This window comes from Rhodotorula graminis (genome assembly GCF_001329695.1).
Source record: "Rhodotorula graminis WP1 unplaced genomic scaffold RHOBAscaffold_11, whole genome shotgun sequence".
Lineage (NCBI taxonomy): Eukaryota > Fungi > Basidiomycota > Microbotryomycetes > Sporidiobolales > Sporidiobolaceae > Rhodotorula > Rhodotorula graminis.
In genome coordinates, this window is record NW_017264938.1 from 778,151 (window position 1) to 804,075 (window position 25,925).

At 67.4% G+C, this 25,925-nt stretch overlaps 10 protein-coding genes across 10 annotated transcripts in view; 6 read left to right on the plus strand and 4 right to left on the minus strand.

The window, feature by feature from the left end:
- The first annotated feature begins 437 nt into the window (after nucleotides 1–437).
- On the plus strand, nucleotides 438–3,615 carry RHOBADRAFT_55180 (uncharacterized protein). Its single transcript, XM_018417712.1, has 4 exons — nucleotides 438–1,193; nucleotides 1,277–2,740; nucleotides 2,816–2,903; nucleotides 2,981–3,615. Exons 1-4 carry the CDS (start codon nucleotides 534–536, stop codon nucleotides 3,568–3,570), a joined length of 2,802 nt encoding a protein of 933 aa, XP_018269491.1. The 5' UTR covers nucleotides 438–533; the 3' UTR covers nucleotides 3,571–3,615.
- A 743-nt stretch (nucleotides 3,616–4,358) lies between these two features.
- On the minus strand, nucleotides 4,359–6,827 carry RHOBADRAFT_55181 (uncharacterized protein). Its single transcript, XM_018417713.1, has 6 exons — nucleotides 6,789–6,827; nucleotides 6,399–6,728; nucleotides 6,065–6,328; nucleotides 4,818–6,005; nucleotides 4,678–4,736; nucleotides 4,359–4,566 (listed from the first exon to the last, which is right to left on the minus strand). Exons 1-6 carry the CDS (start codon nucleotides 6,798–6,800, stop codon nucleotides 4,434–4,436), a joined length of 1,986 nt encoding a protein of 661 aa, XP_018269492.1. The 5' UTR covers nucleotides 6,801–6,827; the 3' UTR covers nucleotides 4,359–4,433.
- A 420-nt stretch (nucleotides 6,828–7,247) lies between these two features.
- On the plus strand, nucleotides 7,248–8,803 carry RHOBADRAFT_55182 (uncharacterized protein; the record flags this gene model as incomplete). The annotated part of the gene is made up of 6 exons (XM_018417714.1): nucleotides 7,248–7,635; nucleotides 7,703–7,761; nucleotides 7,852–7,943; nucleotides 8,012–8,147; nucleotides 8,235–8,429; nucleotides 8,519–8,803. Coding segments are annotated over 6 exons (875 nt in total), but the record flags the coding sequence as incomplete, so codon positions are not given.
- Nucleotides 8,804–9,235: 432 nt separating this feature from the next.
- RHOBADRAFT_55183 (uncharacterized protein) lies at nucleotides 9,236–11,910 on the plus strand. The gene is made up of 8 exons (XM_018417715.1): nucleotides 9,236–9,261; nucleotides 9,361–9,928; nucleotides 10,029–10,196; nucleotides 10,265–10,355; nucleotides 10,431–10,497; nucleotides 10,573–11,374; nucleotides 11,478–11,575; nucleotides 11,669–11,910. Exons 1-8 carry the CDS (start codon nucleotides 9,248–9,250, stop codon nucleotides 11,748–11,750), a joined length of 1,890 nt encoding a protein of 629 aa, XP_018269494.1. The 5' UTR covers nucleotides 9,236–9,247; the 3' UTR covers nucleotides 11,751–11,910.
- Nucleotides 11,911–12,070: 160 nt separating this feature from the next.
- RHOBADRAFT_55184 (uncharacterized protein) lies at nucleotides 12,071–13,011 on the minus strand. Its single transcript, XM_018417716.1, has 7 exons — nucleotides 12,944–13,011; nucleotides 12,865–12,873; nucleotides 12,732–12,790; nucleotides 12,599–12,668; nucleotides 12,527–12,535; nucleotides 12,358–12,428; nucleotides 12,071–12,286 (listed from the first exon to the last, which is right to left on the minus strand). The coding sequence occupies exons 1-7, from the start codon at nucleotides 12,987–12,989 to the stop codon at nucleotides 12,137–12,139; spliced, it is 414 nt and encodes a 137-aa protein (XP_018269495.1). The 5' UTR covers nucleotides 12,990–13,011; the 3' UTR covers nucleotides 12,071–12,136.
- A 273-nt stretch (nucleotides 13,012–13,284) lies between these two features.
- On the minus strand, nucleotides 13,285–14,737 carry RHOBADRAFT_29159 (uncharacterized protein). Its single transcript, XM_018412857.1, has 6 exons — nucleotides 14,588–14,737; nucleotides 14,483–14,507; nucleotides 14,290–14,385; nucleotides 14,147–14,223; nucleotides 13,990–14,070; nucleotides 13,285–13,901 (listed from the first exon to the last, which is right to left on the minus strand). The coding sequence occupies exons 1-6, from the start codon at nucleotides 14,603–14,605 to the stop codon at nucleotides 13,320–13,322; spliced, it is 879 nt and encodes a 292-aa protein (XP_018269496.1). The 5' UTR covers nucleotides 14,606–14,737; the 3' UTR covers nucleotides 13,285–13,319.
- Nucleotides 14,738–16,283: 1,546 nt separating this feature from the next.
- RHOBADRAFT_66799 (uncharacterized protein) lies at nucleotides 16,284–18,842 on the plus strand. The gene is made up of 13 exons (XM_018419085.1): nucleotides 16,284–16,419; nucleotides 16,490–16,495; nucleotides 16,611–16,625; nucleotides 16,715–16,819; nucleotides 16,918–16,986; nucleotides 17,062–17,116; nucleotides 17,199–17,218; nucleotides 17,370–17,508; nucleotides 17,583–17,874; nucleotides 17,978–18,030; nucleotides 18,097–18,207; nucleotides 18,273–18,333; nucleotides 18,406–18,842. Exons 1-13 carry the CDS (start codon nucleotides 16,332–16,334, stop codon nucleotides 18,601–18,603), a joined length of 1,212 nt encoding a protein of 403 aa, XP_018269497.1. The 5' UTR covers nucleotides 16,284–16,331; the 3' UTR covers nucleotides 18,604–18,842.
- A 457-nt stretch (nucleotides 18,843–19,299) lies between these two features.
- Nucleotides 19,300–22,268, plus strand: RHOBADRAFT_55187 (glycosyltransferase family 71 protein; the record flags this gene model as incomplete). Its single annotated transcript, XM_018417717.1, has 14 exons — nucleotides 19,300–19,758; nucleotides 19,858–20,037; nucleotides 20,101–20,309; nucleotides 20,395–20,413; nucleotides 20,479–20,684; nucleotides 20,751–20,793; nucleotides 20,859–21,025; nucleotides 21,099–21,108; nucleotides 21,213–21,309; nucleotides 21,384–21,400; nucleotides 21,482–21,572; nucleotides 21,643–21,836; nucleotides 21,962–21,988; nucleotides 22,071–22,268. The coding sequence occupies 14 exons, from the start codon at nucleotides 19,300–19,302 to the stop codon at nucleotides 22,266–22,268; spliced, it is 1,917 nt and encodes a 638-aa protein (XP_018269498.1).
- A 1,827-nt stretch (nucleotides 22,269–24,095) lies between these two features.
- RHOBADRAFT_65449 (uncharacterized protein) lies at nucleotides 24,096–24,331 on the plus strand. The gene has a single exon (XM_018418709.1). It carries the CDS (start codon nucleotides 24,130–24,132, stop codon nucleotides 24,301–24,303), a length of 174 nt encoding a protein of 57 aa, XP_018269499.1. The 5' UTR covers nucleotides 24,096–24,129; the 3' UTR covers nucleotides 24,304–24,331.
- RHOBADRAFT_55188 (uncharacterized protein) overlaps nucleotides 24,096–25,925 on the minus strand; it is a 2,289-nt gene continuing 459 nt past the window's right edge. Inside the window, exons 2-3 of the mRNA XM_018417718.1 lie at nucleotides 25,293–25,925; nucleotides 24,096–25,213 (exon numbers count right to left, since the gene is read on the minus strand). Of these exons, the coding sequence (XP_018269500.1) occupies nucleotides 24,300–25,213; nucleotides 25,293–25,863 (1,485 nt within the window). The 5' untranslated portion in view covers nucleotides 25,864–25,925 and the 3' untranslated portion in view covers nucleotides 24,096–24,299. The remainder of the gene's footprint in view (nucleotides 25,214–25,292) is intronic.

Consider the following 25,925-nt stretch of genomic DNA (forward strand, 5'->3'; position numbering starts at 1 on the left):
GCAAGGGCCGCGCCCGTTGTCGCTCCCTCCGCAGCAGGTTTCCGCGCTAGCGAGGGTTGCTGAGGCACACGAGGCCTCAGCGCGTGACGACCGACGTGCAGCGAGCGAACGTCGACGGCGAGAGAGAGAGAGAGAGAGAGAGAGAGCGTGCACGGACCGCTCTGCGCGGAGCAGCACTTTCGTCGCCGACCGAGCTCTCTTTGACGGACGCGCGCTCAGGAGCGTGGCGGCGGTGGAGAGCGTGTGAATGACAGCCGGAGAGGCGGTGCAATCGAATCCGCGAGGCGCAGCGGTGAGAAGGCCGAATCTGAGGCTGTTCTGCTTGCATCTGAGACGCCTTTGCCGCTCGGGTGCCTGACGGCGCCGGACGGTTGTGTGTGGAGGAGGCGGTGCTTGTGGACGTGCAGGGCGGTGCGAGCGAGAGGGCGGCGAGGGCAGCAAGCTCGCACAAGGTGGAGCGGCGGTCCGTGAGCCGGAGCCTCCCTCTCTTCTCTGGAAGGCGCGTCTACTTCTGCCAGAGCGAGCCCGCGAAGATGCGCATTCGCCGTGCCGCGGTGCATCTCGCCCAGTCGGGCAAGGTCAGCGTTGGCGAGGGTTCCTCGTGGGACGAAGCCTCCGACGCGGCGACGGCCGACACAGCTTGGTCGAGTACAGCTCTCGTCCTCGACGACCTCGCGCGGTGGTCGGGCTCGGCACCTCGTCGCCCGTACTCGCCGTACCGCCCTCAGCCCGTCTTGACGGCCAACCCGGCCGCGCTCTCGTCGACGCCCGCCGACGACCCCGCACCTTCTCCGCCCGGCGCTCGCACGGCCACGGCCTCGCCCGCCAGCATCCACGAGTGGGCGCCGGTCGACGACATGGCCCAGCACCGGGCGGGCCACTACGACCCGCCAGGCGTCCCGCACCCGCTCCAGCTCGCCGCGCACCGCCAGTCGTTGCCCTCGATCGACCTCGGCCGCGACCACCACCACCACTTCGAGCAGCAGCAGCAGCAGCAGCAGCGCGACTACGACGAGCAGCGCAGGCGCATGAGCATGTCGGCCCTGTCGCACGGCCACCCGGGCGACGAGTACGCCCACCACCTCGACGACTCGCCCCAGTTTGCGCCCTCGTCGGCGCCCGCAGCAGGTGACGGCGGCGGCGGGTACGACGCTCAAGGCGCGCACGAGCACTACGGCGACGACCAAGGCTATGTGAGTCGCGCGCCCTCCATTGTTTGGCCCCCTCCCCTCTCCCCGCAGTGCGAGGGCTGACCAGCCCCCTCGGTTCCGCCCAGGCATCCGCGTCGCACTTTGCGCCGCACCCGGCCTACTCGTCGTCGTCGTCGTCGCAAGGCCAGTACGGCCGCCCCTACCCGCACGCCCCGTACGACCACCACTCGCCGTTGGCGGCCGCCGCCCCTCGCTCGGCCGGGAGCCGTCCCTCGTCGCGCTACGGCGCCAACATGTCCCCGAACGGCTACGATGCGGCACCTCCACCTCCTCTGCAGCACCCGGCGTACCACCCGCGGTCGTCGTCGTTCTCGCAGCCGCTCCCGCCCATGTCGCTCGTCCCCGAGGGCGCCCACTCGTCGGCCACGTTCTGCTACTCGCCGCAGACGGGCCCGCTCCCGTCCATCTCGCAGCAGCAGCAGCAACAGCAGCAGCAGGTTTATCAGCACCAGCAGCAGCAGCACGAGCGCCGGCCGAGCTACCAGGACGCGCCCGACCCTTACCCGGCCGACGAGTCGTTCGCCTACGCTCCCCCGCCGGTCGACCACAACTCGGCGCCCTACCACGACGGCGGCTACGCGCACAACCCGACCTTTTCCCACCCGGCCTATGCGCGCGCCTCGACCGCGACGCAGCCCGGCCCGCCCTCCCTCAGCATGAACACCTCGTTCGCCCGCCCGTCGACCTCGCACGCCGCGCCCATGTCGTCGACGCCCGCCTCGGCCAACACGCTTCATGCGTCGCCGTGGTCGGGCCCGCCGCCGCCGTCGAGCCTGTCGCTCGGCGCCCTCGCGCAGCGCCGCCGCAGCGCGACCGACGCCCTGCAGCAGGGCTACTACAGCCGGCGCCTTAGCCACGAGGAGGAGGAGCGCCGCCGCGCGAGCCTCGGCGGCGCCCTGAGCCGCAGCCTGGGCCCGAGCAGCAGCGCCGGCAGCCTCGGGCGCCGCAGCGTCGACTACGCCGCGAGCGGGCTCGTCGGCCCGGCGAGCGCAGGCCAGTCGCCCGAGGTCCATGGCGACCGCCAGCTCGGCCCGGCGCCGATCCCGCTCTCGTCCAAGCATACTCTGCCGCAGCGTCAGAACTCTGGCGGCGGCTCGGCGGCGTCGGCGTCGGCGGCGAGGAGCCCGCAGCTTCGGTTCGCGCCGCCTCCTCCCGCCGGGCCTGGCCCGTCCTCTGCGCGCGAGCGCCGAGCCTCGGGCGATCGCGAGGGTGCCGTCCCGCGAGTCGTCGAAGAGGATGAGGGCGACGACGAGCTGGTCGAGGACGAGCTCGACAGCCCTCGGTCGACGTCGGGCGGGCGCACAAGCCGCGCCGCGAGCGCCGGCTCGAGGAGCGAGACGCCGGTCGGCTCGCGGCGGGCGAGCACGACGGGCACGTTTGTCGGAGCAGGAGCGGGAGCGGGAACGGGGAGCAAGAGGAGGAGGTTGAGCGCGGCGATGGTGGGCGACTTTGACGAGGACGGCGACTTTGCCGAGGACGATGGCGGCGGTTCTGGCAAGGGGCGCAGGGAGCCCACGTCCAAGAAGTTTGTGCGTCGGCCTGATTCCCCTCGTCGTCGTCCTCGAGCCGGGCGACTGACCGTGCCCTTTTTCCCGCCCTCGCAGACTTGCCCTCATCCTTCGTGCGGTCGGGCCTTTGCGCGCAACTTCAACCTCATGAGCCACATCAAGAGCCACCAGGGTATCCGCGAGTGTGCGTCGCTGTCGTTCCCCTCCCTGTCTTGCGCCTCGCCGAACCCGTCATTGACCTTGTCCCGGATCGCCTCGCAGTCAAGTGCCCCGAGTGCAACAAGCTCTTCTCGCGCAAGCACGACTGCACCCGTCACTGCATCGCCATCCACCACTACGACAAGGACGGGCAAGCTCCCGTCGGCAAACAGCCGGTCTACGTCGCCCAGGACATCCTCCCCGTCGGCGTCATGGTCGAGCGCGCCAAGGAGCGGCAACGCGCAGCGAGCGACGCCGCCCTGTCGAGCTCGGCGTCGTCGTCGGCCAACAATGCGCCGCTCCTCAGTGGCTCGCGGCCGCTCGGGGCGCGGGTCCCGCTCTTGAGCACGGGTGCCGAGCCGGTCCTCCTCCAGCCGCCGCCGCTCTCGGCCACGACGCCCTCGTCCGCCTCGTCGACCTCGACCCCGTCCCTCCCGACGCCCATCGACGGCCGTCCGCCGATCCCGCTCCACCTCCCGCCGCCGCATCACGCCTTGCAGCACCCGGCGTACCCGCCGCCGCCGCCGCCGGCTCAGCCGCTGTACGCCGCCGACGAGTCGACGCCGAGGGCGGTCGGGCCCGCCTCGCCGCAGATCGGCTTTGCTCCGCCGCCGCCGCCGGTCCGTCGCGCCGTCATGGGCGACGAGCAGTAGGGCGCGCACGTCGCGCTCGAGCCCCGACCCCGCCTTTTTCCTCTCTCCTCCCCTCTCTCCCCTCCCCTCCCTCTTCTTCCCCTCGCCCTTTCTCTGCATCATCATCATCATCGTCATCTATCGTACTTCGCGCGTCGGCAGGTCCCGCCCCGTTTTCGCACCCTCGAAGAGGTGCCTCCCCCAAGTGCCGGTCACCTTTCCCCCGCCCTCTCGCCCGGCTCGTCGACTAGTTCTCGCCTGTCGTCTCTCGTCCTCCCCTGTGTCGCCTTGAGATTACTCGTACCACCTGTTGCTGCATGCCTCCCTTGAGTAGCTTTGTCCCTAGCCTCCTCCCGCACTCGCAATACACGGTCCGCGTGCGCCCTCGGTCGCGTTCCCGAGAGCGAGAGAACATTGTCGTCGTGGCTCGTCCTCCCTCGCTCGACGCAGCTCGCCTCCAGGCCGTCACCGTCCGTCGATTTGGCGCCGTCGCTCCTCCTCGTCGACTTGCGAAGGTCGACTTGAGAAAAGGTCGACTCGCTCGCGCTTCGCTCGATGTCTTGCAGCTGCTCGACGAGCGGCAGTGTCCCTCTCGGTCATTGAGGCAGCGAGAGAGGCGCTCCTGGAAGATCTCGCACGACGTGAACGCGCAGCTCTCAGCGTCGGGTGACGCTGGCTTGCTCGCTTTCCTTGCTCTTGCTCGTGCTTGCCTGCAAGTGGAGCAGGCAAAAGACGCGGCTGAAGAGGCAGCATAAGACGCCTGAGCCTCACTGAACCAGAGATCGGGTCTGAGGCAATCTCGCCGATGTCGCTCGAGAAGGTTCAACAGCTCGTCTGGGTACAACCCATCTATCTACACAAGCTCGTCGTCAAGGTCTGTGTATCTACGTCTCCTCAAAGCACTGACAGTCCTTGGGCTCGAACGCCCTGTCGGGGCACGTCTCGGCGATGCGCTTGTCGTCGCAGTGCAGGAGGAGGGGCCAGCTCCGCTCGAGAGCGTGGCCAAAGGCGGGATTGCTGCAGCGGCGAGGCGTCGAGTCGAGAAGAGACGAAGAAGGAGGCAGGGGAGGGAGAGTACCTGTCAGTACCGGGAAAAAGGGAGGAGAACAAGGAAGGCGAGGGACGCACGACGCTGTCGAGGGCCCGCTCGGGTTGTACTGCTTGTGGATCGGGTCGTCGTCGGGAGCCTGCGAGGTGCGAGAGTCAGTGACTCGATCGAGAGCGAGGGGCACGAAGGGAGGAGAGAAAGAGAGCGGGAGAGGACGGACCTCGATCATGCGCACGAGCCTCTCGTACACCTTTAGCTCGTTCTTGAGCAAGGTCCTCCTGCTCGCCGCAAACTGGCCGGCCCACGTGCTCAGGACCCGGTCCTCCTCGTTGCCCTCGGTGCACGGCCGCCCCTTGACCATCTCGAAGATGTCGCGGATCCCGCCCATCTGCGTGCGCACCTCGCTGTCGAGCCCGCACAGGTTGGTCTGGTACGGCCCGAGCGAGACGAACGCCGTGCGGGTCGACAGGGTGCGGCGCAGGCGGGGCGCGCCGACCCAGTCCCACGCGAGGTGCTCCTGGAGGAACAGGGTCGTGTCGGCGAGCGGTCGAGCGCCGCCGAGTCCGAGCCGACCGAGCCCGGGGACCCAGGACGCCGCGCCCGACGACCTCGGCGACGACGACGACGGCGTCGACGCGTTGTAGTGCGCGACGATGTGCTCGAGGTAGGTGCCGCCCTCGCGCCCGACGTTGGGCAGGCGGACGACCTCGTCCCTGCCCCGGCGCAGCGCGCCGCTCAAGCCGCCCCACAGCGCCTCGTCGCTCCAGTTACCCTTCTCGTACAGGTACACGCGGACACGCGACAGGCGTGCGAGAGGCGCCTCGCGCACGGCGGCGACGTGGTGGGCGAGGGTCGAGGGAGGGAGCGAGTGGTGCGCGACGACGATGTCGAGGGTCGGCGAGGGGGCGAGGCCGAGGAAGGAGGCGCAGAGAAGGGACAGGGAGGCGGGGAGGACCGCGAGGAGGCGCGGCGAGGGTGCGCGAGAGCGTGACGAGGGGACCTTGGACGATGGGGACGAGGCGAGCGGGTCGTACGCCGCGCCGTGTCCCGGCTCGAGGTCGAGCGAGACGCCGCCGAGCGTCGTCGGAACGAGCTGACTCGCGGCGCCGGCGGCGAACAGGATGAACAGGACGACTCGGAACGCGGCCGTGTCGGCGTTCTGCCACCCGATCCAGGCGACGAGCGCGAGGATGAGCGCGTTCGCCGCCGAGTAGACGGCGGTCGCCGTGGACAAGTCGAGCGCGTTGAGGTGGAGGGCGAGGGCAGACGCTGTCGACGCGAGGAGGGCGAGGATCGGCCACGCGACGAGGTAGCCCGCCAGGGTGGCCTGCGAGTAGGCGGCGTACGGCTCATGCAGGTCGAGCGGGTACAGGGCGACGTAGGCGACGATGTGAAGAACGATTGCGCGCTGCGACAAAGGTGTGAGCGGGTGTGGCACAATACGAAGAGAGCGAGATGTGGACGCACCAGGCTCGAGTCGCGCACCGCCTCGACCGCCTCATCCACCCGGCCGCTCGCCTCGTCCACCTCCTGCCGCGCGAGCCACTGCCGCATCGTTTCGGCGCCGACGCTGACGAGGGCGAGGAACAGGCCCTCGGCGTTGAGGTCGGAGCGCCAGGTCCACGCACTCGCGAACGAGGCGACGGCGACGGCCGCGTACAGGCGAGTTGTGCGGGGCGGGTCGGTCGCGGGCGTTGCAGGAAGAACGAGGAAGAGGAGGGGAATGAAGAGCTGCGGGCCGAGAGAGAGTCAGCTCGGTACGGGAGGGAGGTCTCGAGGGGGGAGAGGAGGGGGGACGCACGTCGGTGCTTGCCCACACCCAGACCGGGTTCAGCCGACTTGCGGCCACCTGCGAGAACGTGCGCACGACCTCGCACGCGGCGATGGCCCAACTGCGCGTGCTGCGCGAGCCAGTGTTGACGAAGGGCGAGCCGGCGGACGGCGACGAGAGGTGGACCCAGACGGCGGCGGCGACGGCGCGCAGAGCGACAGGAACGAGGGCGAGGCCGAGAAGACGCGTAGTGGCATGGCGGCTGATGCGGCTCAGGGCGTAGTGGTGCGCGCCGACGAGGATGAAAGACGAGGCCGCGGCGATGCGCCCGATCGAGTCGGTTGACGGCATGCGCCAGTCCTGCGGGTGTGCGGCTCTGGTCAGGCGGGCACAGAGGGGAAGGGTCGCAACAGGACGCACCCTGCTGGCCATCCGAGAGCGGCGAGCGAGACGAGCGACGAGAGAACGTGAGCCGTACCAGCGCGCGGCGGGCGCGACGCGGGGGCGACCTGAGTTGGCAGTTTTGGCTCGTCCGCGCACAGCCCAGATTAAGCTTTGTCGATCAATCGGTATCCACGAGTTCGAGCTTGCGGCCAACAGAAGTGCTCGTTCTCAGATGCGAAGGCGTGCAGCTCTGTGCCGCTCTGGCTCACGCAAGTTGGCTCTCGAGGGCGGCGAGAAAAAGGCACGTCTGTGGCGAGAAGGACGAGAAGCGGGGGAGGACCCGGGGTCGGGGTCGGTCCGCGCGAGCGAACGACGACGAACGAGGAGGCTGCCTGTTTTCGAGGACCGTCTCCTGCGCCACCACTCGCTCTGCCTGGGTGCTGCACTGCTCGACCCGCGTGCGATCTCGCCACCGCCGACTCGACAGCCCTCGAGCGCGCCTCGTCCCAAGCCGTCGTCGCCAGCGTTCCTCTCCTCAGCGTCGGCATCCCCGGACGGCTCGTCGGCCTTGCCTCCGTCCACGTCGCCCTCGAGCAGCACCGCGGCCGCCCTCCTTTCGACTGCAGCCACCGTCGGACCTCGACCAGCCCCTCACGCGGCATGCGCCTCGCCCCGTCGCCCTCGTCGAGCTCGTCGTCCAAGCAGCACCGCCCCCTCGCCGAGCTTCCGCTCTCGGTGCTCGCCCTCGTCGCAGCACTCGCCGGCCTTGCCGCCCTCCCCTCTGCGCACGCCGCCGTCCTACCGCGCGTCCAACCACTCGCCAAGGGCGAGTGTCGCCCTGTCCTCAGCGGCCTCGTGCAAGAGATCAAGTCGGCCGTCGACAGTGCGTCCTCCCTTCCCTCGCCCATTGGTGGCCACACACGCTCACCCAGATCCCCCTACGCTCGCAGCCGACATCGTGTGGAAGGCCGTCACGAGCGAGGCCACGGCGCAGGACGGCGTCAAGGCGGTGCGTCCTCTCCTTCCTCTCCCCCTCGGTCGCACGGTCAGAGCCCCGACGAGGACCGCTCGCTGACCCTCGTTCTCGTCGTCCTCGTAGGTCAAGCTCCCTCGGACACGAGCGACGCCGCTACCGCTCGAGTTCGAGTGGTTCGTCGAGCACACGGACGAGCCAGGTGTCTACTCGATTTCGTGCGTCCCTCTTTCCCCCACTCTCCTCTGCCTGGGCAGTACGCCTGACCTCCTCGTTCAACCTGCAGCGCAAGCTCTTCTGTGTCGGCGTGCAGCGAGCTGTCGGTGCCGGGCACGCTCAACCCGTTCGCGCCCAACCCGCAGCGAGCGTTTGCGCCAGGCGACGCCGTCGCCGCAGCGACTGCCTGCTCGCCCGCCCACCTCGTGCGTCTCTCGCTCTCCCCTCCTCGTCGTCCCTCGACTGTTGGCGGCGTGCGCTAAACCTCGCCGGCCTCCCCTTCCCGCCCGCAGTTCCGCCTGTCCTGCACGTCCTGCGACGCTCACGAGGACTCGGCGCAGGGGTGCCTCGTGCAGAGCGTCAGCAAGGGCTCGTGCGTCGAGCTCTTGCCGGCGACAGAGGACGGCGGGCGGCCGCACTTGGGCTGGGGCGAGTGCGTGACGGAGCGCGAGGTGAGCAAGAAGGGGTGGAAGGGCAAGGAGGCGAGGGTGCGTCCGCTCTCTCTTTCTCTCTCCTCCCTGTCGCTGCCGACTATCCTCTCGTCTCGGGGCGACGTACTGACGAGTCACGCGAACAGGATGAGCGTCGGCGTCGGCAGCTGTGGGACATTGTGCCCTCGTGAACCCTCCTCCGCCGTCCTTCCTCCTCTCCCGTCCTCGACCCGACCCGGCGCGGCATCCTCATTCCCCAGCAACCTAGACGATACCCTCGACCTTTGACCACCACAGACACTCTCCCGTCTTCCTCACCGTCGACGAGTGCGCCGACGACATGAGCCTCTTTCCTCCCTGTAGCCATCTCTTAGACGGCTGTGCGCGTTGCGCCGGCCTTATGCCTTGCATCTCTAGACTGCATGAATGAGTGTGTGTCCGCAGAGGAGGCGTGTGCCGGTGCGAGCGAGAGTGGCTGGATTGGAGGTCCGTGAGCGCCGCCTTCCTCGTTCGGCCGTGTTTGAGCTTCGGGTCGTGCGGGCGGTCGATGGGACGAGAGGGGCGAGGCTCGTTGTCGAGAACAAGGCCGTGCGGTGATGGCACTCGGGCACACTCGAGCGAGAGAGATCCGGAGCAGCGACCGACGACAAGGAGGAGGAAGCGGCTCGCTTCTTTCTCGTCGTCCCCCGTCGGCACACGAGCTGTGTCCGCCTTGCTGGCTGCATCTCTGTGCACCAGTTCCAGCTGTACTCGAGCCACACACGCCCCAAGCGTCGCCGACGAGCCAGATCCCGCCCACCGCCAGCTCACCTCGACTCGCCTCCCCGTCCTCGTCGTCCTCATCGCCCCACCGCCTGCGCCCGACGACTGCTGCCATGTCCCGACGCGCGTGAGTCCTGTCTCCCGCCTGCGCCCCCTCGCGCGCCAGACCGTCAGCTGACGAGCTCGTCCACCCCCGTCCCGCCAAACCCCCACAATCCTCGTGCAGCTCGGTCGTGCCGCACAACGTCAACGACGAGGACGTGTCTGTCGCCAATTCGCCAAAGGCGCACGCCACCCCGGCCATCCCGCAGACCCCGCTCATCTCGCAGCTCGACCGCGACCAGCTCGACCACCCGCTCCCGCCTCCTCCAGCCGAGAGCCGCGACTCGCACCACAACCGCGCCTACTCGGCCTCGGCGACCAAGGCGGCCCACAAGCCTGTCCGGCGAGCGAGCCGCGCCGGTCGCTCGAGCTCCGACTGGTCCCGCGACTCGGTCGGCGGCGCCGCCAGCGCACCCGGAGCGCCCGCCGTGCCCGGCCACGCGCACAAGGCGACGAGCAGCAGGAGCTTCCTCCCGACCGGCCTCTTCTCGAGCTTCACGCGCAGCGGCCGCGACGCCAAGGGGCGGTACGAGCCCGTCGGGCCCATGCGCGCGGGCAAGCCGGCGGGCGAGAAGAGCTACGTCGAGCTCGACCTGGACGAGTACGCCGAGGGCCTGCGCCTCACGGTCGACGGCGACGACGACGAGGGCGGGCACGGCAAGGGTCGACAATCGAGCGGCGTGGGCGCCTTTGTGAGCTCCTCCCTGTCCTCCCCCCTTGCCTCCTCGTCCCGAGTCCTCGTGCGGCCACTCGCGCGGTCGATGCTCACCTTCGTCCCGTCCGCGACCACAGTTCGACCAGTTCTACCCGCCGCAAGTGCGGCGCAACCGGCGGCTGTACGAGCGCGTCGCGTTCGTCGGCGTCGCCCTCACGCTCTTCATCCTCCTCGTCACGCGCACGGGCTCGGGCAAGAGCGGCCTCGTCGAGCGCGCCAAGGTCAAGGGTCTCGGTCCCAAGAACGTGCGTCCCTCTTCTCTCAGCCTCGACCGACGAGCACGAGAACTTACCGGGGGCCCGAACACGCGCAGCCGCTCAAGAGCAACATTCCGCTGCACTCGTTCCGCGCCAACCTCAAGGAGGGCGCCGGCTACGTCACGAGTTTCCCTTATGGTGGCCTGAGTGCGTCCTACTCGTTCCACCTCGTCGTCGTCGGCGGCCGACTCTGACCTCGTTCGCCCTCCCTCCCTCGCGCAGCCAACCAGCTCATCGAGCTCTTCAAGCTCGTACATGTCGCACAGCGTCTTGACCGGGCAGCTATCCTGTGCGTCCTCGCCCTCTCGTATCGAGGCGGCGGCGGACGAGTTACTGACCTCGCTCCCTCGGCGCACCCTCGCAGGACTGAGCTCAAGGCGACACATTCCGAGGGCGGCGACGTGCCCTTGTCCGACTTCTTCGACCTCGCCCCGTTCGCCTACTACGCCAACGTGTCGATGGTCCAATGGCACGACGTCAAGATCCCCGACGTGACGGGCACCCAGTCCGAGTCGCTGTCGTGCTGGGGCTGGGGCGACGAGCGCCCGCTCGAGCGGTACAACGTCAAGACGCACTTTTGGCCGTTCCCGGGCCAGCTCCAGATCCCGTCGTCGATCGAGACGTCCATCACGTTCCCGGGCATCGAGGTCCTCGCGTCGCAGGACAACTCGCCGTGGCTGCGCGACACGGTCGAGAAGAAGTACGGCTCGCTCGACAAGGCGCCGGCGTTCCCCGACCAGCAGCTCCTGTGTTTCGAGAACCTGTTCTACGTCCAGAACGTCAAGTTTGTCAAGGGCACGCCCGACACGACCTACGCCATCGAGGAGCTGCGCCCCGACGGGCCCGTGTGGGACAAGGTCGGCAAGTTCCTCCGCTTCAACGACCACGTCAACCACGTCGTCGACGAGTTCCTCGGCGCCCTCCTCGGCTCGCGCCGCCGCAAGTACGTCGCCGTGCACTTACGCCAGGGCGACTTTGTCGCGCTCGGGCGCGCCGCGAGGGCGAGCCAGGAGGTCGCAGAGCTGTACGCCGAGGGCGTCCGCAAGGTCCAGGAGCAGCTCAAGAAGCGCCGAGGTGCGAGCAAGAAGGACCTGCCCGTCCTCTTTGCGACCGACTCGGACGACCCCGTTTTCATCAACCGCCTGACCCGCATGGGCTGGATCTATGTGCGTCTGCCCTCTCTCTCCTTCTCTCTCCTTCTCTCTCCTCCTCTCTCGTCGAGTCAGGCGTCGTGCACGACCTGACGCCCGTCTGTCGATTCGTGCGCAGCTCGACCATCGCGAGTTTGCGAGCGCGAGCCGGTACGGCGGTTGGTGGCCCGGCATCCTCGACAGCGCCGTCCTCAGTCGGGCTCAGGGCTTTGTCGGGTGCGTCCCTTCTCTCTCTCTCCCTCCTTTCGCCCTCTCGTCGACGAACCTGCCGTGCCGGGCGGACCGACACTGACTCTCGCGAGGAAACAGGACCAAGATGAGCACGTTCAGCTACGTCGCCGCGCGCCGAGTCGAGTCGTGGCAGGGCGGTCCGACGCTCATCGTTGGCTGAGCGACGAGCGGCATGCGCGAGGGCGGGACAAGGCCGCCGAGCGCGGGCGAGCGAGAGGGCCGGCAGGGGCGTCTCTCGCACGTGGCCGTGGCGGGCCCTCGACGATGACGGCGAGCCGTAGAATTTGTCTCTATCGTTATAGCAGCGCCATTCATCCCTCCTGTCGACGCGACGTCATCGCTGCCCGTTCGCGAGAGCTACACGGCGAGGCTATCGAGGCGAGGCAACTTGAGAAGGTCAAGCTCTCCGAGCACGAGTCGGCGGTTCCTTTCCTTGCGACTCTGCGCTACCACTCTCGTCGCGGCGAGACGGCGTGACTGCTCGGGAACGAGGCGAGAGACCGGCGTTGCAAGACTGAGAGAAGACGCTCGAGGGACAGAAGAACGCTAGTACCGCTGGCCAAAGTAGAGGTGCAGCCGACGCAAGGAGCCCTCGCTCTGGCAGTGCCCGCCGGCCTCACCGTCGACATGCGACAAGCTGTGCTCGCCTGTCGCCCTCGAGGCACCGCGACGACCACGCTGGGCGAGCCCTGCGCGCTGATCGCAACTCGTGCGTGAGCGAGTCGTCCGAGTCCGTCGCTCGGCGGGAGCGAGAGGAGAGAGCGCACCAAGCCTCTGAGGACCGTGAGAGTGAGGGTGTGGATGCTTTGACAATCGGCAGCTGCGACCTGGCCCTCCACTGCGCTCGCCGAAACGTCGTCAGCAGCGTCTCGCGAGCTTTTTGGCTTGCGTCGTCTCGGGCGACCTCGAAAGGCGTATAGGAAGTGGACAACTCACTGTCTTCGACTGTTTGCACAGTCAATTGTCAGTGTCGCGACTGCGAGACGAGGAGGAAGGTCTGCAACGCACTGTCTTTGAGAATGTCCGCGCGCGGCTGCGTGCGGCCCTCGTGCTCGGCCGCATTGTACACCCTCACAAGCTGCACGGGAGACGAGGTCAGCTACTGGTCCAGCGAGACGAAAAGCGGCGGCGAGGGACGCACCGCTGCCCGCATGAGCGCCTTGTACGCGTCGGTCACCGGGCTCGGCGGATGCTCCGCTACTGCGAGACGCCTTCTGAGGGTAAGCGAGAGGCACGGTTGACCTTGCGAGAGTAAAGAGAAAGAGACTGCTCACGGCGAAGGTCTGCGTGGGGAGCAAAAGGTCGTCAGTCGAGCTCGAATTGAGCCGAAAGGAACGGTGGGCGGCGACGCACATTCGAGCAGGTCTTCGACATCTACAGGCGTGCGGAGACCTGCCATCGTCGAGCCGGCGCGAGAGGTGCAGGAGCAAGGGTGTGGAAGCCGACGAGCTGCGAGCCAGCGCACCGCGGACTTTCCGGCGGACAAAGCGGGAGAGGGGCTCGAGCCCAGCTCGTGTGGTGCATGCGAGCAGGCCGACCGACGCTCGGTCAGTTTGTCGGCATTAGGGTCGGCAGCCGCGCCTCGGGCGACCCGGACACGCTCGGGCGGCTTGCGGTCGGACCTCTTGCGGCCTCACCTCGAGGGCCGGCCAGGTCGCTCTCAGAACGGGGCAAGCTCTCGAGCAGACGCACAAGGCACTGAAATAATTCTATGACACGTCGGCGGACTCTACAACTCGACCTCGTTCGCCCACTCGAAACCCTCGACGCCGACGCCGGCGAGGCAGTTCCTCGCGGCGTCCCTGCTCATGCCGCTCCGCGCTTGCACCGTCGCGCTGCCAATGTGCGGCAAGACGACGCACTTGTGCTCCTTGACGAGCGGGTGGTCGGCGCCAATGTTGGGCTCGCCCGTGACGACGTCGAGTCCGGCGCCGGCGATGCGGCCTTCTTGCAGGGCGGCGAGAAGCGCATCGCTGTCGACGACGGGGCCTCGTGCCGTGTTGATGACGTACGCAGTCGGCTTCATCTTGGCGAGGAAGTCGGCGCCGACGATGCCCTGGGTCGCCGACGTGAGCGGGCAGCACAGGACGAGGAAGTCGCTCTCCCGCGCGAGCTCGTCGTACGACTCGGCGGGCCGGATCTCGACGCCGTGGAACTCGGCCGTCTTGATCGTGTCGAAGTGGTCCTTTTCGGACGTGAGGGCGACGCCGGGCTTGGACGTCGAGTACAGGACGCGCGAGATGTCGAACCCGAGCAGGCGCTTGAGCGTGAGCTGGCCGATCTTGCCAAAGCCGAGGACGCCGACGGTCGACTATACGGACAGAGTACGCTGTCAGCTAGAGTGTCCCGGCGGACGAAGCCAAAGGAGAAGAGAGGTAAGGGCGAGAGGCTGGACGCACCCCTTTCAAGCTCTGCCCGCAGAGCAGCAACGGGTTCCACGGCATGCTCGGCCACTTGCCGTCGACGACAGCTCGAACACCCTGCGCAATAGGGACAGAAAGGCGAGTCAGTCGAGTCGCACTGGGCGGGAAAGAGTACGAGAAAGGCACGACGCACCTCTCCTGCGCGCCGGGACGCCATCAAGACGAGCATGGCGCCGACGTCGGCTGTCGCTGCGGTGAGCGCATCGGGAGCTGTCGAAGGATACGGTGATCAGTGTCCGGTAGGTGTATGAGAGGGTGAGGGAGAGCTGGACGCACTCGACCCGAGGCGGACCCCTCGCTTCTTGAGGGCGGCGGTCTGGACGTGGTCGAAGCCGGCGCTCATGGTCGACACGACCTTGAGGGACGGTCCAGCTGTAGAGGCACCGGCGCGCGCGATCAGCTATTGACCATCGCCGAGGGCAAGGACGAACGCGAGAACGAGGAAGGGAGGGGGAGGAGGAGGACGAACCGGCGTCGAGGAGCTCGTCGTCAATCTGCGAGTCGAGGGGGAGGCAGATTGTCAGGGGTGCTCGTCGGGGAACCTGGAAGCTCCCTGGAGGGCAAAAAAAAGCACCTTCTCGCCGTTGTGCATGCAGACGAGGCCCTCGGTGCCGCCCTTGCGTAGCTCGTCGAGGAGCCACTGGCGGTCGACGGGCTTGTCCTGGGTCCAGCGCACGAGCTCAATCTTGCCCGCACGCTCTGCCACCTCGAGGATGGCGCCGCCCTCGAGGTGGGCGGGGTCGAGAGGGCGGGTGAGGATGATCCGGGGAGCTGCGGCGAGGGGTTCGATGACGACGGGCATGGCGGGTCAGGATGCGGGCGAGGTGGTGGCAAGAGTGAAGAGAGAGCGAGTGCGCAGCTCACCAGGCATGTCGAGCTGAGGATGGGGGAGGACGACGAGGTGGGCGGCAGGACGAGGCGGAAGCGGGCCGGTCGCGCCGCCGCCCAGGTGGGGAAGCGACGTGCGAGATGCGAGTGGGCGCAGTGAGCGGCACAGGCGCACTGCCAGCACCCTGCGCCTCGTCAGTTGAGCTCCGTCAAACCGGCGGTCCACGGCGAGCGCGCGCTCTGGCCGCTTCCGACCGTTCGGACCTCGTCGAGTCGCTTTCCGGCCGCGACGCTGTCGCTCTCGGCTCGAGACTCTCTCCTCGAGACTCTCTCCTCGAGACTCTCTCCTCGAAGCCGTCGTGCCCTGTGCGACAGGCACCGCTTTGCCGAGCAAGGCCCGCTGTCGCCGTCCGTGCGCTCTTGCAACTCGAGCTCGCGCAGACGCACTCGCTTGCTGCGCCGAGGACCAGCGCGCCTGAGCTGCTGCTGCTGCTCCTCAGTCACCAGCTGATGCTCTCTCTGCTTTGAGAAGCAAGGACGGGAAAGACGCAGAACAGCGGGAGAGAGAATCGGCGCCTCGCAGACGCAGAACCGCCGTCTTTTCGAGCGCGCGAGCCGGCTCGCAGACGAGCGAGGACGCGCCCGTGTCCCGCTCTAGTCGTCGACGACGTGCGCGACAAGCGGAGGGCAACGATCAGCAGAGGACAGCGACAGAGCCCCTGCTGGCGACCTGCAGCTTCGTCCGCCCCTTCTTCGCCGGACGGCGGGCGACGCTGCGCTCAGCGACGAGCGCAGCACCGGAACCGAACGACGAAAGAGCTCCTCGCAGGTACGAGCGCTCGAAAGGTAGCGATGCTCGTCGAAGCGAGAGCTTGGCACAGGACGACGAGGGCGCTCGGGCCCTGCGCAGCGACGGCTCGCCGCCGGTGCGTCTCGCGCAGGCGGTCGAGGCTGGCGGGCACTCTACGAGCAGCACAGTCCAAGCACGGACTGGCTATCGCGCGCAGTGAGCTCGACCGCGCGTGCTGCGGCCTCGCGCGATGATTTGTTCGCCGCCAGCCTTGGCTGACGGCGGGGTGGGCGCGCGCGTGTGCGAGCTCTTGGTTCGAGGCGGATATGCCCGTCGTCGAGCGAGCGAGATGCGGCAAGCGAGTGAGGCGTGCTCGAGCTCGAACGCGGGCGGAGAGAAGCTGTGGAAGAGAACAAGGTGCGAAGCGAGGAAGCGCGAGCGAGCCCTTGGAGCACCGCCACGTTTGCTCGCCGACGCTGTGATCGGGTCCGAGTGAACCCCACAGAAGCAGGTCTCAGGGCGCTGCGGAATCAAACAACTCAAACGGTTCGAGCGGACGAGCGCCGAGCGAGCGAGCGCCCTCTTCTCGCGGCCTGGCCGCCTCCTCTCGCCCAGTCCCTCGTCGTCGCCCGTCGCTTGCTGTCCCTACCTGTCACCACCACCTCCCGTGCACACCTCCACCCCCGTCCCTCGCCCCACTATGCCGTCCCTCGCCCGCACCGGTCTCGTCGCGCTCGTCGCCGCGGCCAAGCTCGCCCTCGCCCAGGACGACGTCTCGTCCTCGCAGTGTGCGTCCCGCGTCCCCTCGCCTCCCATTCACCTGTGCGTGCAGTGCTGACCTGTCCCTCTCGCACACAGTCTGGCGTGAGTCGTCGCCTCGAGCTCCTCCCGGACGTTCCGCTCCGGTTGTTCGACGACCGTCACTGACTCTCTCTCTCCTCCCGCATCGGGCCCTATCGTGCCACGTCGGCTTGTACAGATGAGCGCTACCACGGTGCGCAGCCTGTTCCCCTGCCCTGTCCAGGCCCGATGAGAGCTGACCGGCGTGAGCCAACACCCCCTCTCCACACTCTGCATGTACAGGCCTCCTCTCGATGGCCGCCTACAACTCGGACCCGACCACCGCCTGCGCCCAGACGTTCGACCAGGCTGCACTGGAGAGCTCGTTCCCTGGCTCGACCGCCGCTCGTGAGTCCCTCGTTCTCGACTCGCTCGCTCCGCCCGTCTTCCCTCGCCTCGCGCAGAGTTGGACCCGGCGCTCACCCTCTCTTCGCCCCCGCCCGCAGCCTGGACCTACGTGCAGGGATTCGGCCCGACCGTCAGCGGTGGCGAGGGCTTCGTCGCCGTCATTCCCGGTACGTCGTGGCCCGCCTTCCTCGAACCGGTCGACCCGCGAGCGAGTGACTGACCTGCCTCGCCATTCGTTGCAGAGATGGACAAGGTTGTCATGGTCTTCAAGGGCATGTTCGGCTGGGAGTCGACCTTGTACGTCCTCTTATCTCGCGCCCGCTCGTGAGCGCGCCCCGTCACTGACTCGTCACCCGGAATCTCCGTCTCGCGCTCGCAGCAACCAGTCGACCGTTGACGGTCCGTCCTCGCCCTTCCTTATCTCATTCTGCGCCGAGTCAGCCACGCCGGACCGGTACTGACGAGCCCCTCCCCAACCCGCCCCGTCCTCCCTCGTCCTCCTGCCCGCCTCGCCCTCTGTCCCGCGCGTTGCTCGATCCGGCACCTGCAGTCGGCCAGCTCTTCTACATCGGCGACAGCTGCCAGAACTGCACGGCGCACGCTGCGGCGACCCAGGCCTACATCGAGGCCAAGGAGATCACCAACGACTGGGAGCTCGTCAAGTACTACGTCAACACGACCGGCGCGCAGTGCGTCCCTGCTCCCCCTCTCTCTCTCGTCTGGCGACGACGGCAATGTCCTGACGCACGTCATTGTCCTGCAGGTGGTCCATCACCGGACACGGCTTCGGCGGCATGGTCGCCCAGGTCGCCTCGCTCGACCTCGGCTGGCGCGGCCTGTCGCACTGGACGCACAACCACGGTGCCGCCCGCGTCTTCAACCCGGCCGCTGCGACGCTCATGAACAGCCTGTACGGCGGCGAGGCGGGCCAGCGTGTCATCGCCAACGACGACCCGGTCCCGACCTACATCCCCGAGTCGGACGACTACACGTTCGCCCTCCAGGGCTTCCACATCCTCGGCAACGGCACGAGCAACGCGACTTACGGCTACGACGTGCGTCCCCTTGTCTCTCTCGTTCTGGGTCGCGCCATCTCGCGAGCGTGCGCGCCCGGACCTCTCTCGCGCACGACCTGACGACCTTGTCCTTCTCTCGCAGTTCACCGTCTGCAACGACCCGAGCGACGAGGCGTGCCACGGTACTGCTAGCGGGTGCGTCCCACGCTCGCCCTCTGCCCATCTGCGAGAGCAGCATGACTGACCTCGCATGCCCTGCAGCCCGATCGACGACCACCTCTCGTACTACACGCCGATCGGCCAGTGCGGCAAGCCCTACTACGGCACCAACGACACTGTCGCCGAGGCGTACCTCGCGACTGCCTCGTCGGCGTGCGTCCCCCCTCTTTCGACTCGCCTCGTGCGCCGTGAGCCTGACCTCCTCCCTCGTCGCGCAGCTTCTACGCGACCGCCACCTCGACTTTCACTACCCCTTCCTCGACTCCTGTTACCTCGACTGTGCGTCGACCCGTCTTTTTCGACCCGCCATAAGCCGAGCGATGCACTGACCTCGTCCCTCCCTCCCTGCAGACGTCCGAGGTTCCCTCTTCCTCCTCCGCCGCCGCCGAGGTGAGCGCGACCGTCTCGGCCGGCGCCGTTGCTGCCGACGCCGCCGCATCGGGCGCGACGACGTCCAACACGGCCAACGACGCCAACGGCGCGTCGGCCGTCGGCGTTGCCGGCTCGCTCGTGGCCCTCGTCGGCGCCGCATCTGCCTTCCTCGCCTAGACGCCCCTCCCCCTACCTTGTCCAGTTCCCCTCTCTTCCACCAGTCGCTCCTTCTCCCTACCCGTGCATGCAAGGACACTCCCCGCCGTTTTCGTGATCTAGATTTCCTCCCTCTCTCTCTCTCTCTTTCGGTCTTCCCGCAACACTCGTTTTCTGCCCAGCACACGCGCAAGCTATACCTTATGCCTTCCCTGCCCTCCTCTAGCGTTCCCCCCCTGCACACACACTTTGGCCGTCTCGCGCTTTCGGGTGGCTCGAGAGCGAGAGAAAGCTGCGGTCGATGTCGGGCGAGATCTGATCGGTCTGTCCGTGCGGCGTGCGTACATACGAGCTTGTGCTGCGGGCGTCGTCAGATCGGCCGCTGCCGCCCGAGACGCCGGAGCGGACCTCGGACTGCGCAGAGGTACGAACGACGCCGCTGGCCCCGCCCCACTCGCCTCGCGATGGCTTCGCAGCTCGCTTGCGCCCTTGCTGGCACTCTCGCTATCTTGCGGCATCCACACACGTCGACCCTGTGCGGCGCACGGCACCAGTAGCGAGGTGCGTCTCCTCTCCCACCCCTCCTCCTCGAACCCGGGTGATGAGGCGCGTCTGCCTCGTGGGGGCCAAGCAGGCTGCCCCGACGGTGCAGCTAGCTGCTTTAGAGCGGCTGCTGACCACCCTATTGAACCCGCGACAGCCCTCAACACGTGCAAGATGCCGACCGCCTCGACCTCCTCGTCGCGTCGCCATGACGAGGTGCCGCTCCTGCCCCTGTCCTCCTACGAGCGAGGCGCAACCGACCGCAAGGGCTCTCCGACATCCAGCCTGCCGCCCTGTACGCCTCCCCCGCCTAGCGGCCGCCAGAACTCGTCGTCTCGCCTTCCACCTCGCCGCGGCATCATCTGGTCCACGCTCGCCCTCGTCTCGCTGTTCATCTACGGCATCCACGTCGCGTCGTCCGAGGGCAAGGGCGCTTCATCTTCGAGCCGATGGACGGCATCGTCTTTTCGCGGCGCAGTCGTCCCAGCGCCGGCCGACCTCGACGCACGGTTCGAGCGGGCTCGTCATCCGCTGTCGAGTGATGCGACAACGCGCGAGCGCCTCGCGGCGTGGGAGCGGGACGCGCCGGGCTGGGGAGTCGAGGGCGCAGACTGGGTCCGCAAGAGCGACGAGGTGCGTCGGCTTCTCCCCCTTTTCCCCTCTCTGCCTTCCAGGTTGCAGCGGCGTTCTTCCTCCAGAGGACTATCCTCACCTTCTTCTCCGTGTGCGCAGTTCTGCCCGCTGTACCGCATCCGGCCCGTCCAGAACTTCAACCAGTTTAACGACGCGCACGTCGCCTGGCATTCGCTCAACACGTCGCACGTCATGGGCCTGAGGCGCGAGATGATCGGCTATCTGCGAGCGAGAGAGAAGGAGGGTGCGCTGAGCGAGGCGGCATGGGGAACGGGTAAGGTGCGTCCGATTCTCCCTTTCGTCATCTCCCTGCGGCCTCGAGCCGACTAGTAAGGCCCACAGGGTCTCGTCTTTACCGCCGGCAACGCCGACACCTTCTCGCGCGTCCTCATCACGCTCAAGATGCTCCGCAACCACCTGTACACGACGTTGCCGTCCGAGGTCTTTTCGTTCCCGGGCGAGGAGCCGAGCGAGGAGATCCGCCGCGAGCTCGAGGCGCACGGTGCGCAGCTGCGTGTTGTCGAGGACGCGACGAGGGACCCGAGTCGCAAGTGCGTCCAACGCTCCCTCGAGCTTTCCCCAGCTCTCCCTCTCTCGCGCCGACACTGACTGGTCGTTTCCCTTCCCGACTCGCAGGAAGAACTTCCACATCAAGGTGCGTCCCTTTGCTCGACGAGCGAGCTCCTCGAGTCGAAGCCGTACCTGACTCCTCGCCTGCAGGCTCCCGCCATCATCCGCTCGCGGTTCCGCGAGGTCCTCTTCCTCGACAGCGACAACATCCCGACCGCGTCGCTCATGCCGGTCGACTCGCCTGTACCTCGAGCTATTCTCGACGCCGCCGAGGACGAGCGCGACCCGTGGATGCGCTCGGCCGCCGACGGTCGGCGAGAGGAGGTTTGGGGCAAGCCTGCGGGCCTGTGGGAGTCGTGCGTCCCCTTTCTCTTCGTCTTCTGCCTTGCCAAGGCGTTCACTGACTCGACATGAGCCTGCAGGAAAGCCTACGAGCGGCACGGCGCCATGTTCTGGCCCGACTATGTGCGCTCGCGCCTCTTCCTTTACGCCCCTGCCGTCCTCGCTCACCTGCCCACCCTCGTACGCAGTGGCGCACACAAGCCGACAACGCCATCTGGTCCATCATCGGCGTACCCTGTCGCGACGAGTGGGAGCAGGAGGCCGGCCAAATCCTCGTCGACAAGAGCCGCAACCTCGATGCGCTCCTCCTCGCCGAGTGGATGATGGACTCGAGCCGGTTCAAGTTCTGGTTCAAGTGCGTCCTCGACGCTCCCTCTTGATCATCTCGTCGTCACGAGTAGCCGGTACTGACTCTCTGGAACCTGCAGCCTGTCGGACGTGAGCAGCAGCCGTCGTCCCTCGAGCTCGAAAAGGGCATGTCGGGAGAGCTCACCTTCTCGCCCGTTCCCTTCCCTCTCTTCCTCCTCGTTCTACATACAAAGGGCGACAAAGACCTATTCCGATTCGCGTGGTTAGCGCTACGCCGGCGTTGGGGCGTTCCCGGGCGATATGTCTCGGTCGGCGCTCTTCCTCGAAACAGTGCGTGCGCCTCTCTCTTGCCTTCCTCGAGTACCACTCGGCCTTTCGCCTGACCCTTTCTCGCCTGCCTACAGCTGCGAGCGGCTTCTGTGTGCGTCCACGTTCTCTCGACTGCCGCCAAATCGGCCTTCCCAAGTCACTCGTCGCGCTCACCTCGACTCTTCTTGCGCAGGGTCACACCATGCTCCAGAACGACCACCTCGGCAAGCCCATGTTCGTGCACGCCAACCTCCTCAAGCAGATACCGTCCGGCGTCGGCCCCGGTCCGTCCCTCTTTCTTCCTCGATGCCGGCAGGCGTGACCTAGACTGACTCTGCCTCGGCCGGCGTGCAGGTAACGCTTGGGGTCGTCATCGTCAAGTGCGCACGCAGCCCAACTCGCTCCCCCTCGGCTCGGGCGCGGCGACGTTCGGCTCGTCGCGCGCGCTCGAGACGATCGAGCCGCTCGTCGACGAGGGCGTCGACTGCGACATGCTCGCCGACGTGCGGGACAACGGCACGTCGCTCGGCGGTACGGCGTCGCCGAGGGTGCGCAGAAGGGCGGTCATGGAGAAGGGAATTCGTGCGGTGCGTCCTCGTTTCTCCCTCCCTCGCCGTCGAGCAAGCTCCCTCGCCGTCGAGCAAGGCCGAACTGACCGCCTCTCCTCGCGCAGGGCTTTCATGGCGGGTGGAACATCGCTGTGCGTCTTTTGTTTCCCTCTCTCGAGTCTCGTTCGCGTGCTCGACGAGCCCACATTGACTCACGCTCCTCCTCGTCTGCAGCTCTGCATCGACACGCGGTGGGACGACCCTCGCTCGGACGACGATCGCGCCGCGCCGCCGGCCTCGGACGGCTTCGAGGTCCGCTTCGACGGCGGCGAGGCTCTCGAGATTGTCCAGTGGAGCGACGAGCCTCGGCTGCGAGGCTTCGAGGCGGCCTTCTTTGCCGAGGGCGGCAAGTTGAACGCGCAGGGTTTTTAGCGGCACCTTCTCCCCGACTTCATGTCGTTCTTTGCAGTAAAGCATCGCAATGTAGAGCTATCTCTCGGCCTTTCTCGACGCTGGCGCCCCACTCGCTCGAAAGCAACCGTCTGAGAAGGTCGAGAACTGCTCGCTCGGCAGCGCTCGAGCCTCTTTGCGTCGACTGCTCCGGTCACACACACTCTTGCTTAGTACTGCGGCACGCTTCGTTTCTGTGGTTGCCCGCCCTGCTCCCTCACTCGGCTCTGCGCCGAGGAGGAAGTCGAGGAGGACGGACTCGATTTCTCGCTGTGCAACCTCGCTCTTTCTCGACGGTTCAAGGCTCAATCGACCGAACGAGACGAGTACTCGACGATGGGCCCGATCCTGCAGACCGTTCCAGGTAGTGCCCGCTCGACTCTGCGCTCAGGAGGAGGTCGAGGAGGACGGACTCGATTTCTCGCGCTCAGACCTCGCTTTTTCCTAGGCACTCATGGCTCGATCGACCTATCGAGACAGGTACTCGACGATGGGCCCGAATCTGGAGACAGTTACCGGTACCGCTCGCACGACTCTGCGCTCGGGAGCAGGTCGAGGAGGACGGACTCGATTTCTCGCTGTGCAACCTCGCTCTTCCTCGACGGTTCAAGGCTCGATCGACCGAGCGAGACGAGTACTCGACGATGGGCTCGCTTCCGCAGACGTGGTTCGGGAACGCCAGCTCGACTTTGCGTCGAAGAGGGAGGTCAAGGAGGCGGCGGTCGCGTGTGCGCTCGCGACACTCGAGTGCTTGAACCAGTACCGCATTCTGCGCACTGTATGACGACGATCGAGCCACAAGTCGAGCCGAGAGAGCAGGACGAGGCGGCCCTGGAGAGAGGGTCCGAGCGAGCCTTCTCAAGTGGACAGCTGCCGAGGGAAACTCTCTCCTCCTGCTACCGGTTTGCCCCGGGTGCTCAGCAGACCTGTCGAGCAGCACTCTGAGCTCGATCCGAGCAGCTTGGGCGAGCGAAAAGGAGCGGGAAAGTGCGCGAGGACGAGTGCAGGCAAAACGCGAAGCGCAGCAAAAGAAGAGGGTTGGCGCGCGGCGCGGCCGGGGTGCAACTGGTAATCCGAGTTGCATGCCGGGGGCGTGGCGACGCTCAAGCGTCATTCTTTACAGCCCGGTATCGTGCCCCAACGTCTCGAGGTAATCCCGCAGCTGATGTTGGGAGGAGAGCGAATGAACCCAGGGGGTTCGACAAAGGAAAGTGCTACTTTGCAAACGCACGCAACACGCATCGGGTTCACCTCCCGATGGTTCTCCCTCTCGCGCCTCGACACGCTTGGACTTGGGAAGGTCGCCATCGTCTCGAGCATTTTCTGTTGCACATCTGGGTACCCTACATGCCCCCCCTTGCGCGAGATGGCGAGCGAGGAGCGAGGAAAAACGTCGGACGAGGAGGGCGCGCGCGCCGGCTCGGGTCGCCACTTCCCCACTTTCTCGCTGCTCTGCCCTCTCCTCCTGCCGCCACAGAGCTCAGGTTAGACTGTGAAGCAGCTCTGGGAGAGTTTTTCGCCAGTAGCGAAGCCTTGCGAGCAGAGAGCGAGCGAACAGAGGGCCGACTCGAGCTCGAAAGGAGGAGAGGCGAGCTGCTTGCTCGAGCTGTGCTCCCGAGTCTGCTCCTGCACCTTCGAGACTCACCCAAGGGCTCAGCAGAGTGTAGCTCGAGAGGTCCGGCGACCGTGCGCTGGCCTTTGCGAGCGGTGCGAGCGTCGAGTCGAGGGTCAAAGCGCCGCAGCTCGACTGCACTCGGCGGACGTTGATCGTGCGCTTCGAGCGGCTCTCGACCGATGCAGAGAGGCACAGAGAGAGAACAGATCGCGTCTGTGATGGCAAGCAATGACGAGAACCTGGAAGGAGAGCTACACGGGCAGAAAACTAGACACAAGAACGACCGAGACCTCCTCCTCGCGTTCTCTAACGCCGCGCTATGTACACCTCCACTCGCCGTCTCTATCCCTCGCCATGCTCGCGAGCTCCACCGCCGTCCCGAGCTCGTCGAGCGCCGTCTAGTCCCTGTACGGCTCGGACGCCGGCGCGCTCCAGCTCCCTCGGCGCTCCCTGCCCCTCCCACGCGTGCGTCCACCCTTGGCGACGTCCTCCTGCTCGTCGTCATCCTCGGGCTCGAACCCGCGCTGCGGGACGAGCGACGACTTGGTCTTGCGCCCGCCGACGACGGCGGCGCGTCCTGGTGCCGGCGCGGCCGCCGAGCCGACCGCGGCCTCGTCGACGGCGGCACGCTCGCCGTCGGTCGACGTGCGGGCACCGGGCGCGGCAACGTGCACGCGCCGGAGCCGGACGCTGCTCAATGCGGCAAAGCTCGCGACCGAGAGGGCGAAGGCGAGGGCAAAGATGCCCTCGTCGAACCGGCCGACGGTTCGGCTAAAGACGGCCGTGAACAGGACGGGGCTCACGACCTGGGCCGCGAGGGCCTGGACGACGCTGAGCGACGCAAAGAGGCGGCCGGCATCGCGCGGGGTCGAGTGGGCCAACGCGAGCGACTGGATGGCCGGCGACGCGCCCGAGCCGAGCGACTGGACGAGGACGGCGACGAGGAAGACGGCCGTGTGGGCCGACGAGGCGCGAGGGGCGCCGACGAGGGGCGCGACGAGGAACAGGAGGAACCCGAGCGCGTCGATGCCGAGCGACAGGCGCGCGAGGACGAGGTCAAAGTGCGAGTCGGCGACGATCTTGAGCCAGCGCGCCTCGGCGTCCCACTGCTTCTCGGCGGCGACCGTGTCGACGTCGGCGTCCGAGGACGAGGTCGGGCGAGGGCGAGACGGGGAAGGGATGGGCCGCCGGCGCAGGAGCTTGATGCCGAGCGGGAGGACGACGAGGAGCGTCAAGAGGCGCATGAAGCCCATGTAGGACAAGAAGTAGCCCGTCGTGGTCGGAGCCCACCCAAACTCGGTGCGGGCGTACACTGTTTCGGCGTGCAAGAGCGAAAGTCAGGTTCCGTTCTCTTCCGCTGCGACGACCTCGAGAGGGAGAGCGGGACGCACAGAGCTTGACCGTCATGACGCCCATGATGCCCATGTTGAGGGCGTACGCCGTCGCGATCTTGGTCAGGGCCCAGTCGCGGCGACCCGACGACGCCGCCGCCGAGGGGGCCGACTCGCCGGCCTTGCCGCGCCACACGTCCTTGGGGTGCCAGTACTCGTCGAGACTCGCGCCCCACTCGATGTTGGTGCGCAGCTCCTTGTCGGCCTCGTCGGTGACGGTGCGCGGGAGGAGGAGCGCCATGGGCTTGAGGAACGCGAACGGCTTGGCGGCCTGGCGGCGGGCCGAGCGCAAGGTGCGGCGCACGAGCGACGAGCCGTGGTGGCGGCCGGCGTGCGCGTCGTCGGCGTCGCGCTGCTTGTCGGCGTCGCGCTGGGCGACCTTGTCGAGGCGGTGGCGCTCGCGGGCGGCGAGCTGGCGCTCGTGCGACAGCGACTCGGGGAGGACCAAGGCGAGGCCGGCGACAAAGGCGCAGTGGAGGCCGAGGGCGACGTAGAAAGGGGCGAGGACCCAGCCGCCGGTCCAGGTGATGAGGGCGCTGCCGAACAGGGGCCCGCACGCGAAGCCGCCCATGAGGCACCCGCCGAGGAGCGAGAAGATGCGCGCGCGCGAGCCGGCCGACGTGCTGTCGCTGA